The following is a 13,750-nucleotide window of genomic DNA, read 5'->3' on the forward strand; positions in this document are numbered from 1 at the left end:
GGATTAGACTTTCAACCCAACATATATTAATATTGATATAAACAGTGAAAATAATAAGAATATATGTAAGCAGCTTATTAGGTCTTAGGTCCTCCTGCACTGTGCAGTGCATTGGGCGGCAAGGCTTCCCCAATGTGGTCAGTCAACCGTGGTGATTTCAGCTTCATCCCATGAAATGTTAATGGCTTTGAGGTCATCACTGAACGTGTAGCACCAGGTTGCTTTTGGTTGCCCTTCTTTTTTCTTGCCACTCACTGGCTTCTACAGAATGGCAGCTTTCACATGCTGCGATAATGGTAATTGGAGGACATGGCCTGCAAATCACAAGCAGTGCTCAGTAACAAAGTCATGGAGTGGACGGGTATCAGTTTGGCAATGTATCTCGTCATTGGTGATGTGGTCCTGGTATGATATTTGCAGTATCCACTAGAGCAGTGGTTTTCAACCAGGGTTCCGCGGAACCTTAGGGTTCCGCCAGTACAGTCCAGGGGTTCTGCAAGAAGCTACAAAACTGCTAAAATCGGCAGTAATTTTTAATTCTCCTGTGCAGATATGTGTGCATAGGACTATTAAATTATTGCACAGGAGTTCCTCGAGCCAGTGGAATGTTTCCTTGGGGTTCCACTCCAGCAAAAAGTTTGAAAAGCACTGCACTAGAGGCATTGTAGCTGAAATACGTTGAGTCTTTGCGCAATCTTTGCAGATGTCTTCCACGTTTCCGCCGCATATATTGCCGATGGTCGGACGATGCTGTTGAAGAGGTGCTCTTTGGTCTTGGTGGAGATTGCTCTGTCTGCCCAGATGTGTTTGAGCCTTTTTTGAAAGACAGCCAAGTCCTTCTCATTGCCGGCAGGCAATGTTGCATTTGGCATCTCCATCATTTGCCACGATGCTGCCCAAATAGATGAACTCATCAACTTCCTTGATTTGGTGTTGTCCAATCATCAAGGGGATGCCATTGTTGTCCCCACTGACATATCCAATCCTCATGATTTTCATCTTGTTTGCATTTAAGTGGAGTCCTATCTTGGCCGCCTCTCTTTCCAATCTCTCTGTCATTGTGTGAGTGACATTCTTCATCGCTCTGAGGCGCACGATGTCATCGGTGAAATTGAGGTCAGTCAGGTGATCCAACCCACACCATGGAATCCCAAATCCACATTGGCGCATCACCCCATTCAGTAAAGAAATCGTTGCTTGTGTCCATGGGTTGAGTGGTGACAAGCAAGCAAACCAGTGGAAATTGTGGCTCATTGATTTTTGTTGTTGTCACTTAAAGCATGCGGAACCCATGCTCCATACTTTTGAACCTTTTCCATCGAGTGAAGATGCTTCTCTATAGCAGTGTGGGAGCATTCCATTTTCTCTGCCAGTTCCCTTGTCGTTTGATAAGAATTTTTGTGCAAAAGTTGGTTTAATCGTTCTTCATCGAACTCAACTGGATGGCCAGAATGAGGTGCATCTTTGAGGTCAAAATTTCCATTTTTGAACTTGGCATACCAATCACGAGCAGTTCTTTCAGCTATGGCCCCCTCTCCATACACAGCACAAACATTGCGAGCAGCTTTTGCGGCCTTAGAACCTTGATTAAAAGCAGAAAGAAGGAGGTGTTGAAAATGCTCATTTTTCGTAACTTGACATTCCATTTTAATGATCTGAAAATAAACCAAAATTAACTAAAATTAACTAGAAAAAAAAAACAAAATAGATTGCAAAATGATTCAAAGATAGAATTCTCAAAAAAAAAATAGATTCCAAAATTTAAAAACGCAATAAATTCCAAAATTTAAAAAAAATGCAGGAACTTAGTTGCCAATGCAATAATACGTTACTTTGGGTATACATTCTCACTCTGAGTGAATTGACTGTTGGACCTTATAAGGATTTATTTAAACAATCACCTGATGAAGTGTATTTTAGACCTTGGATGGATAGTAGTGAGTAAACATCTCATCCATGTACTGTGAGTGTAAAAATATGCTGAAACAATTGTAGGGATTTTAAATAAAAACATGTCATTCATTCTATTTTCTTTCACTTATCTCTCCCTCTCTCTTTCTCCCTCTCTATCTATCTATCTATCTATCTATCTATCTATCTATCTATCTATCTATCTATCTATCTATCTATCTATCTATCTATCTATCTACCTATTTATCTATCTATCTATCTATCTACCTATTTATCTATCTACCTATCTATCTATCTATCTATCTATCTATCTATCTATCTATCTATCTATCTATCTATCTATCTATCTATCTATCTATCTATCTATCTATCTATCTATCTATCTATCTATCATATATGTATATATTTTTTTCCATTTGTCTCTATACATTATTTTGTACTTTAATTACTTTTCTTGTGTTTATCTTAGATCCATGATGGTGGTACTCGCAATAGTCCACTATTGGGTAAGTATTGTAAAGATGAGGCTGTGAAAATAGCAAGTTCTTCAAACCAAGTCTATCTGAAGTATGTTCCATTTGCAAATCGCAAACAAGAGTTTTCACTCAATTGGACAGCAGTGGACAATATAACAGCTTCGATTATGATTAATATGAACGGTGAGTTAACTGTGTTTTCTTATATTCAACTTGTGTTATATATGTTGTTGATGTGATTTAAGTCCAAGTAATCTTTGTATAACAGGATATTTGATCAAAACATTCCAGCCATGATCATCCTGTCTTATTTTTAAGAAAAGTGTATACAGACTGCAATTTGGCGTATGTTCTTCTGGATTCTTTTTAAGACGATAGCTTGTGATTTGAGGGGCATTTGGCTGCTATTTCTTGCCGATTAAATGACCATATAAAACCTCCTCTCTTTGGCTCAAGTCCTATATATGATTTGTAATGGTTGGTACTAACAATAATTGGGAAACCCATATGTTTTTACCTTCTCATTTTGGGATACCACTGTTGGGATACCATTGATAATGGTATCTCTCCTCAACCCGTGAAAGGCTTTAAGCTTTTGGAGGACATTGAAGTGATAAAGGATGAAGGATTCTGAGTCCATTGTGTAAGTAATGTAAGCACCCCTTTTGGTCATGAATGACCATGGGATTGCACCTAGAATGTTACCTTCTGAGGTACAAGTCTGGGCAAGGTTGTTTATGGAAGACTAGCAGTCGTCCATGCATACCAGCCTCCTCGATCCACACCACTGATGTTATCCAAAGGGAGACAAAGGCTGATACAGCTTGGCATCAATGATGGTACAACTCATTTCTACAGCTGAGTGAACTGGAGCAATGGAAAATAAAGTATCTTGCTCAAGAACACAATGTGTAGTGGATACAATAAAAACTAACAAGTCTTTACAACTCATACACATACTAATACATTTATATGTATTTTAATAGGGATTATTGATGCAAAAATATATTCCTCCAATTTCCTTAAAGTCTGTTAGGTTCTGGTTAAGAGATGAATTAAAGTCTGTGTGAAGTTCTAAGTATAAGATATTTATCATTAACGAAATAGTTGTCTCCCTTTTGGTTTCAATCAACAGAATATACATATTTTTCTTTTTATCTTCATTGTATATAACATATGTATTTCAAAGATTATGTATTTATGCCTTTGATTCTTTGTTAATTACAGTCCTAAGACAGCGAAATGTGTACAGTTTTAGAGCTTTTAGTGAACCAAAAGTCATCACATCTCCTGGCTACCCGAATGGTTATAAACCCAATTTGAATTATTTATGGACAATTCGAACTGATGTTGGATTCAAAATTTCAATAAATATTACAGACCTGAATATGGAGCGAAATTGCTATAGAGATTATCTTTACTTTACACGAAGTAAGTAGACAAATATTAACTGTTAATCTATGCACTCAAGTATTATCACTAATATTGCTTTATTATCCCTCTTTAACCCTTTAGTGTTCGCATTATTCTGCCAAAGTTAATCCTTTTTAATCCACATTGTTTTGAACTAATCATGCATTATCTTGTAGCTATGAGATTTTGATGAGGTAGCTGTTAATCTTGATATTGTAGGGTTGGTGTGAGAGACCAGATATGGCTAGTTTGAACATAAAACAGGCAGAATACTTATGGCCGGTTCAAATGCTAAAGGGTCAAATTTGATGGAAGATAAAATTACTGAGTTGGTTATAAGAAATTTGAGCTTGTACTTAATCTGGTTTTAAAGTTTAGCACTACACAATTTAAGTTTGGTTTTCAAATATGGAATATAACCTTACAAAAAGTAATGTCCCTTGTTCAATTGCTACTATCTAATAGCATGAGTTTATATTGCATCATTGATACTGTATTGAGTCTCTGGTAGATGACATTTAACCTCTTTCAGTGGTTCCATCTATTAATTTCTTAGCACAGTCAAAAGTCACTCTGTAACATGCATTTTATTTGCATGCTATAACTAAGGAAGGGTGAGAAACTATGCTGTTATAACTATGCTGTTATCCAAGATATAACCAAAACTGAATCACAGTAGACCTTCTTTGCAGTTTCAAGAATAAAGCAAGAAAGAAATATCAGTTAGTTATGTAGTAATTAGTCTAGTAATTTTGATGCAAACATTTAGTCTAAAAGATCAATGTAATTTTGTATGATAGAGCTAAGGATTTCCTTGGAGAAATCAGAAGAAATACTTGACTGGAAGAAGATCTAATATTGATAAAAAATGTAATTAGACTATGTTCTCCTGTTGGAAATAGCTATCAAGGCTTTTTAAAGGATTTGGTCATCAATTTGATTATATATAGGTGCAGGAGTGGCTGTGTGGTAAGTAGCTTGCTTACCAGCCATACACTTCTGGGTTCAGTCCCACTGCGCGGCACCTTGGGAAAGTGTCTTCTACTATAGCCTCGGGCCGACCAAAGCCTTGTGAGTTGATTTGGTAGACGGAAACTGAAAGAAGACCGTCGTATATATATATATATATATATATATATATATATATATATATATATATATGCGTGTGTGTGTTTGTGTGTCTGTGTTTGTCCCCTAGCATTGCTTGACAACTGATGCTGGTATGTTTATGTCCCCGTTACTTAGTGGTTCGGCAAAAGAGATGTATAGAATAAGTACTAGGCTTACAAAGAATAAGTCCTGGGGTCGATTTGCTCGACTAAAAGGCGGTGCTCCAGCATGGCCGCAGTCATAATGACTGAAACAAGTAAAAGAGTAAAAGAGAAAGAGAGTATATCTACTAGATTCAGGACTATCTGACATTGTTTCAAGCATTTGCTTCTATCTCAGTTGGTGGTTCTGTGCTGCTAAAAGTGCCAGAAGTGATATTAGTGAGCAACTTAAACCATCTTCTGGCTGGCGCCTGATGAACATGAAAGAACCTGTGTATATAAATACATGTTGCATGATATTATCCCTGCTTGCTAAGGCAGCGAGCTGGCAGAGCTGTTAGTATGTTAGGCAAAATACTTAGAATAATTTTTTCAATCTTTACATTCATCATCATCATCATTTAGCGTCCGCTTTCCATGCTAGCATGGGTTGGATGGTGCAACTGGGGTCTGTGAAGCCAGAAGGCTGCATCAGGCCCAGTCTGATCTGGCAGTGTTTCTACGGCTGGATGCCCTTCCTAACGCCAACCACTCTGTGAGTGTAGTGGGTGCTTTTTACGTACCACCCGCACAGGTGCCAGACGAGGCTGGCAAACAACCACGATCGGATGGTGCTTTTTACGTGCCACCGGCACGGGGGCCAGACGAGGCTGGCAAACGGCCACGGATAGATGGTGCTTCTTACGTGCCACCGGCAGGGGGGGCCTGGCGAGGCTGGCAAATGGCCACGGACGGATGGTGCTTTTTACGTGCCACTGGCACTGGGTCCAGGCAAGGCTGGCAACGGCCACGAACGGATGGTGCTTTTTACGTGCCACCGGCACATAATTCCTCATCTCTTAAATATAGAACTGTACTGTCAGTTTTTATTTTATTATAACAAAAATGTATGATTTTATTTATATATTACTAGTAGTATCACCCGGCATTGCTCGGGTTTGTAAGGGAAATAACTATATAAGCATTTTTAGAGATGTAAAGTATAATAGCCATCTCAATATGGCTAACCACAAAGGGGGGGGTGTTACTGTAGCTTTTTATGTTCTGAGATTTAATAATAAATTTTTAGAGAGTTACTTCCCTTATATAATAGCAAAAACATGCATTAAAAATGGGAAAAAATTGATGGTAAATTTTTTTTTAATCGTAGACTCATCAAAGACATGCGCTAATATCCAGAAGGGCTCGATATGAATCACGACTATAAGATACCCGGTTTTGGTTAAACTGCACCGCAAAATGTGGGAGTAGTTAGGAATCTAAATCGTAGGAGACAGACACACACAACTTCACTTTTATATATAAAGATTTCTGTGGAGTACAGCTAGCTTAGTTGAGAAGATATTGTTCAGTTGAAGGTGGAAGCTTATACATTAAGTTTTTAATAGTCAAAGTATTGACAGTCCTTTAAAACTTGACAAATGTTTTGTAAGTTATTTTGGGGTGTTCAAATTCAGTGGGGAAACTTATAATTGTATTTGTATCTTGATTCACTTTAGTGATGATGCAGTGGATCATACTGGCCAAGTAGTTTATTTTGTTTGTATTATGTACTAGCAGTATAGCCCACCGTTGCTCGGGTTTGTTTTCTTTTCAACTCTTTAGAATTGGAATTTTTGAAAAGTAAAAATTTTGTATTATGTAGCTTGTTATTCTCTTAAAGTGAACATTTACTGGTTGAAATACACCGAAAAATGGCGACACAGCAGTCACAAAATCGTAAAAAATAGGGATTTTCATAGAAAAAAAAGCACCTTTTTGATGTAAATAATTTTTGGTCTTAACATGGTCTGATTTGAATTTTTTTCTTCTACTGAAGGAAGAGCAAGCCTTCTTCTATCATACTCTCAATTTTGGTCAACTTTCGCTGCAGGGTCTTGGAGGAGATAGTGTTAGTTGAAGGCTACCAAACCTGCCACACACACACACAGACAACTTCAGCTTTATATATAGAGATTTGAGTCTAAGCATTAGCACAATGGAAACTTGAATATTCTAAGTATCTATGGACAAATTTCTCTCTGTTAATATTGAAATTTTAAAATTGTCTTATTCAAAACAACAATTTAAAAATTAAACCTAGCAAAATATTCAGCTAGAATGTTATTACCAGAGTCAAGAAACCACTTCAGTGTGTTTAGTGTCAAAAATCTTGTCAGAAGGTTAAATTGGTTTGATCACTTGTAGCACATAAATTCAAATTGTTTACAAAGTATTATATGATCTACCAGAGAGAAAGATGGATGGGCAGCAAAAGTAGTTTTTGAAGCCTGTCAATATTAATGTTGAACTGAGTGACATTTAACCATATATATTATAACTTGGAGGCGCAATGGCCTAGTGGTTAGGGCAGCGGACTCACGGTGGTAGGATCGTGGTTTCGATTCCCAGATCAGGCGTTCTGAGTGTTTATTGAGCGAAAACACCTAAAGCTCCACGAGGTTCCGGCAGGGGGTGGTGGCGATCCCTGCTGTACTCTTTCGCCACAACTTTCTCTCACTCTTTCTTCTGTTGGCCTGCTCGCTTAGCCAGCGGGATGGCGTCATTTGAAGGCTAAAACAATGCGAAGCGCATTGTGACCAGCGATGTGTAACAACATCTGATAGCCTGGTCGGTCACGGTGATCACGGTGATATTATAACTTATCTAAGTTTTAACCATTATTGGCCCAGGCCATGTCTAACTTAATAGTAATTACCCAGAATAGTCTTTTAAGTTTTGTTTTTGGGACACCATAACCCACTGAATTAGGGAGTTGTTTGCTGAAATGTATCTGAATGTCTGTATTTTATCTGGTGTTTTTTGGAAGAATTTACCCACATACTATTTGCATACGGACAAAAGCTGTATGCTGTTGGTAGTAGTATAAGGGTAAAGACCCATTTCGGTCATGAATGACCATGAGATCGGACTTAGAAAGTTACTCTCTGAGGCATAAGTCTGGGCAAGGTTGTTTATGAAAAACCAGAAGTCACCCATGCATAGCAGCCTTCCCTCTCCACTCCACCAATGTTATCCAAGGGAAAGGCAAAGGGGCCGATATAGCTTGGCACCAGTGACGTCGCAACTCATTTCTACAGCTGAGTGAACTGGAGCAACGTGAAATAAAGTGCCTTGCTCGAGAACACAACACGCAGCCCGGTCCGAGATTCGAGCTCACAACCTCATGATTGTAAGCTTGATGCTCTAACCACTAAGCTATATGCCTTCACTGTTGGCAGTAGTAGTAGTCATTTCATTTGTTTTTGTAGTTTTCATGTCTCCACTGTTGTATCATTGGTTAATTGTTTATAACTGTATATATAATTAATTTGTTTTTTAGTGTACAGACGTTATTGTAGAATGAGTCAGGTAAAAGGACCAATACATTCATATTCCAACGTAATGATGATCCACTTTAGATCTGATGGAAGCAACAATGGAAGTGGATTTAGTCTGGAATATAAAAAAGGTAAGTAAGGTTTATCTGATCTTGGCATCTTTTAGAGAGAGAGAGAGAGAGCTCTACTTTACATATATATAGAGGCATATGTATATACTTACATATGTATATACTTACAAGCATATCATAGGCAGTTTCTTCAGAATGTAACAACTTATATCAGCTGGTGATTATATGCCGTTCTGATAATTTTAGTTGAATATATATGTATATATATATATATTTATATTTATCGATTTTTTTTTTTTTTTTCCTCTGTCTTCCCTTCTCTGGATCTTTCCTTTCTCCTATGTTTCCGATGAAGAGCTCCGGTCGAAACGTTAAACCCTCCTTCTTTCCTTCTTTCCTGAGCGTCAAATAATACTATATTTGTTCCACGTCCTCGCGTTGTTGTGTTTTCTTGTGCTTTCTTGTTTGGATTAACTTTATATATATATATATATATATATATATATATATATATGTGTGGAGGCGTAATGGCCCAGTGGTTAGGGCAGCGGACTCGCGGTTGTAGAATCGCGGTTTCGATTCCCAGACTGGGCGTTGTGAGTGATTATTGAGCGAAAACACCTAAAGCTCCACGAGGCTCCGGCAGGGGATGGTGGCGATCCCTGCTGTACTCTTTCTCCACAACTTTCTCTCACTCTTTCTTCTGTTAGCCTGCTCGCTTAGCCAGCAGGGTGGCATAATTTGAAGGTTAAAACAATGCGAAGCGTATTGTGACCAGCGGTGTGTAGCAACATCTGATAGCCTGGTTGGTCGCGGTGATATATATATATATATATATATATATGTTTATATATATATATATTTTTTTTTTCCTTTCTATAATCATTGCTTTAGTTGATTATCTTTGAAGTGAGCATTTTTCAGCAGAAACAAAACTTTTTGACTAAAACTTTCTTAATTCAAACAAGATGCCTAGTTAAAATATGCAAAACATTATTTAAACATCAACAAGAAAGTAAGTAGCTTGTTTACCAACCGCATGGTCCCGGGTTCAGTCCTACTGCGTGGCACCTTGGGCAAGTGTCTTTTACTATAGCCTTGGGCTGACCAAAGCCTTGTGAGTGGATTTGGTAGAGGGAAACTGAAAGAAGCCCGTCGTATATATGTATATATATATATATATATATGCATGTGTGTGTTTGTGTGTCTGTGTTTGTCCCCCCAACATTGCTTGACAACCGATGCTGGTGTGTTTATGACCCCGTCACTTAGCGGTTCGGCAAAAGAGACCGATAGAGTAAGTACTGGGCTTACAATGAATAAGTCCCGGGGTTGAGTTGCTCGATTAAAAGGCGGTGCTCCAGCATGGCCGCAGTCAAATGACTGAAACAAGTACAAGAGTAAAGTTTCTGTTTCTTGTTCTGTTAAGCGAACTTCACTGAAATAAAGAAGAAACCTACATACTGAATTCACTTGCTTTGCATTAGTCAAACAGGCATTATTCTGAAAGTAAGTATATTCATTAAACAGTTGAATCATTAGGAATTAGAAAAGAGCATCCTTGTAAAAATGCAAGCAATAATTTCCCATAGATATCTTGGAACTTGCGGTGCCACCAAATCTGTGCTACTTTAGAAAGATGACAATTTCACGTGAATGAAAATCAACTCTCTTACTCTTTTACTCTTTCACTTGTTTCAGTCATTTGACTGCGGCCATGCTGGAGCACCGCCTTTAATCGAGCAACTCAACCCTGGGACTTATTCCTTTTGTAAGCCCAGTACTTATTCTATCGGTCTCTTTTGCCGAACTGCTAAGTAACGAGGACATAAACACACCAGCATCGGTTGTCAAGCAATGCTAGGGGGACAAACACAGACACACAAACACACCCACGCATATTATATATATATATATATACATATATACGACGGGCTTCTTTCAGTTTCCGTCTACCAAATCCACTCACAAGGCTTTGGTCGGCCCGAGGCTATAGTAGAAGACACTTGCCCAAGGTGCCACGCAGTGGGACTGAACCTGGAACCATGTGGTTGGTAGACAAGCTACTTACCACACAGCCACTCCTGCGCCTATTCATGAAATTATTGAAGAAAGAGCTATAAGGCCTGTGATGTCATTTCTTAGTTTCAGAAGAAATAAGTAGAAGAAAATAAACATCTTTAATGTTATATAAATTATTTCATATTGCTAAGAATATTTAGAAGTAATGGGAATGATAAATTCTGCTTTGTAAGAATCTAACTATACAAGAGTATGTACATTATTCCTTGGTGGCAGAGTTCTCATCATCATCATCGTTTAACATCCGTTTTCCGCGCTAGCACAGGTTGGACGGTTCGACCGGGGTCTGGGAAGCCAGGAGGCTGCACCAGGCTCCAGTCTGTTCTGGCAGTGTTTCTACAGCTGGATGCCCTTCCTAATGCCAACTACTCCGCGAGTGTAGTGGGTGCTTTTTACGTACCACCGGCACAGGTGCCAGGGGAGTCTGGCATCGGCCCCGATTGGTTGGTGCTGTTAACGTGCCACCGGCATGGAAACCAGCCAAGGTGGCGCTGGCATCGGCCACATTCGGATGGTGCTTTTTATGTGCCACCGGCACAGAAGCCAGTCGAGGCGGTGCTGGCATCGGCCACGTTCAGATGGTACTTCTTCTGTGCTGGTGGCATAGAAGCCAGTCGAGGTGGTGCTGGCAACGGCCACGTTCGGATGGTGCTTTTTATGTGCCACCGGCACAGAATCCAGTCGAGGCGGTGCTGGCATCAGCCACGTTCGGTTGGTGCTTTTTATGTGCCACCAGCACAGAATCCAGTCGAGGTGGTGCTGGCAACGGCCACGTTCAGATGGTGCTTCTCCTGTGCCACCGGCACAGAATCCAGTCGAGGCGGTGCTGGCATCGGCCACGTTCGGATGGTGGTTTTTATGTGTCACCAGCACAGAATCCAGTCGAGGTGGTGCTGGCATCAGCCACGTTCGGATGGTGCTTTTTATGTGCCACCGGCACAGAAGCCAGTCGAGGCAGCGTTGGCAACGGCCACGTTCAGATGGTGCTTCTTCTGTGCCACCGGCACAGAAGCCAGTCGAGGCAGTGCTGGCATCGGCCACGTTCGGATGGTGCTTTTTATGTGCCACCGGCACAGGTATCACAACTACTATTTCCATTGATATTTATTTCGATGTTTGTCATTAATCTTTACAAGAGGAAATAGTGTAACAAAATGATTTCTGACATGATTTGGAAACGTCATTTATGTGCACTTGTCTATAAAATATGAGAAAATGTATTATATTTGATATCTTTGAAAATTTGAAAACTGTAGCATATTTTTACTGTATTAATTTTGAGATGCTCTGTGTTTCTTTCAATTACTTTAAATATAACAAAGAATTTAGTAAAATAACTTAGTTATCATTAAGCTAGTGTTAGGAACATAAATTGTGACTAAGGTTTGGTGGAAGATTTTCATTAAAGAGCCAGAGCCGGTTTCAGCTGGGTTGGTAACGAAAGGGTTAACAATGCAGTTGGTTATGATGTAAACAAAATTATACCTCATGAATATTGTAGAGTTAATGAAATAACGCGATAAAGGTATAAGAAGCTACTTTTGCAAACCTCTTCACATAACATTGACTGAACAAAAAATATATTTGAAAGTGTGTCATTAATTTAAATTATTAAACATATTTTTATACTATCCTCTAGTAAGAAATAGTATGTAGAGGTGAACTTGTCAAGTGGATAACCAAGTTGATCTGGCACAGATGGGATTTCTTATTGGCTTGTTGAAGGGAACAGGTACTCTTTTACTCTTTTACTTGTTTCAGTCATTTGACTGCAGCCATGCTGGAGCACCGCCTTTAGTCAAGCAAATCGACCCCGGGACTTATTCTTTGTAAGCCCAGTACTTATTCTATCGGCCTCTTTCAGCCGAACCGCTAAGTGACGGGGACGTAAACACCCCAGCATTGGTTGTCAAGCAATGCTAGGGGCACAAACACAGACACACAAATATATACACACACATACATATATACGACAGGCTTCTTTCAGTTTCCGTCTACCAAATCCACTCACAAGGCATTGGTCGGTCCAGGCCTATAGCAGAAGACACTTGCCCAAGATGCCATGCAGTGGGACTGAACCCGGAACCATGTGGTTGGTAAGCAAGCTACTTACCACACAGCCACTCCTAGGTAGCTAATCATTTGGGTATATTACTTGAAATAACTTTCTCCTAAATAGGATGTCTGTATATTTCATCTTCACACAATGAAACTGGATTTAAGTACTGGCTCTTTGAAGCATTTGGGTCTTGGCAGGCATCTATTTTGCTTTTATTAAACCGCATAAATTGGATTAAAGAAAACAATACTTTTCTCTGAAATAAGAAAGGAAATTTTCAAAATCTGTGTATCGCACATACATATGTATTCACTGTGTGTCTATGCACGTGCATATGTACATATGTGCTTGTTTCTGTTAGTGCCTTTATGTGTGTGTGTGTGTGTGTTTTCTAGGAAAACACACACGGTGGAGGCGCAATGGCCCAGTGGTTAGGGCAGCGGACTCGCGGTCATAGGATCGCGGTTTCGATTCCCAGACCGGGCGTTGTGAGTGTTTATTGAGCGAAAACACCTAAAAGCTCCACGAGGCTCCAGCAGGGGATGGTGGTGATCCCTGCTGTACTCTTTCACCACAACTTTCTCTCACTCTTTACTTCCTGTTTCTGTTGCACCTGTATTTCAAAGGGCCGGCCTTGTCACTCTCTGTGTCACGCTGAATATCCCCGAGAACTACGTTAAGGGTACACGTGTCTGTGGAGTGCTCAGCCACTTACACGTTAATTTCACGAGCAGGCTGTTCCATTGATTCGAATCAACCGGAACCCTCGTCGTCGTAACCGACGGAGTGCTTCCATAGTGTGTGTGTGTGTGTATTTATGTGCATACTTAAGAATGAAAAATTACTGATGGAAACTGTTTCTATTTATTTCAGTATGTGGTGGTCGATTTAGAGTAAGAAAGAGAGTTACAATCTATTCTCATTATGGCTCTGATATGAAAGACTGTCAATGGTACTTCTTTACTCATTGGCGAAAAAGATTGGTAGTAAGCTTCACAAGCAGTTTCTACTTTGCTACCACTGAAAACTGTTCTAGTAATTACATACAGGTACAGTAATTTTAATGTATATCATCATCATCATCATCATCATCATCATCATCCTCATCATCATCATCATCATCATCATCATCATCATCATCATCATC

General features: G+C 39.4%; 1 protein-coding gene across 1 annotated transcript in view; it reads left to right on the forward strand.

Annotated features, from left to right (window-relative positions):
- Nucleotides 1-13,750, forward strand: part of LOC115210606 (cubilin-like) — a 267,655-nt gene that overhangs the window by 152,571 nt on the left and 101,334 nt on the right. The window contains exons 41-44 of the mRNA XM_036502575.1: nucleotides 2,381-2,570; nucleotides 3,615-3,818; nucleotides 8,394-8,522; nucleotides 13,477-13,652. Coding sequence (XP_036358468.1) covers nucleotides 2,381-2,570; nucleotides 3,615-3,818; nucleotides 8,394-8,522; nucleotides 13,477-13,652 — 699 coding nt within the window. The remainder of the gene's footprint in view (nucleotides 1-2,380; nucleotides 2,571-3,614; nucleotides 3,819-8,393; nucleotides 8,523-13,476; nucleotides 13,653-13,750) is intronic.

This window comes from Octopus sinensis, linkage group LG4 (assembly GCF_006345805.1).
Source record: "Octopus sinensis linkage group LG4, ASM634580v1, whole genome shotgun sequence".
NCBI classification, from domain to species: Eukaryota; Metazoa; Mollusca; class Cephalopoda; order Octopoda; family Octopodidae; genus Octopus; species Octopus sinensis.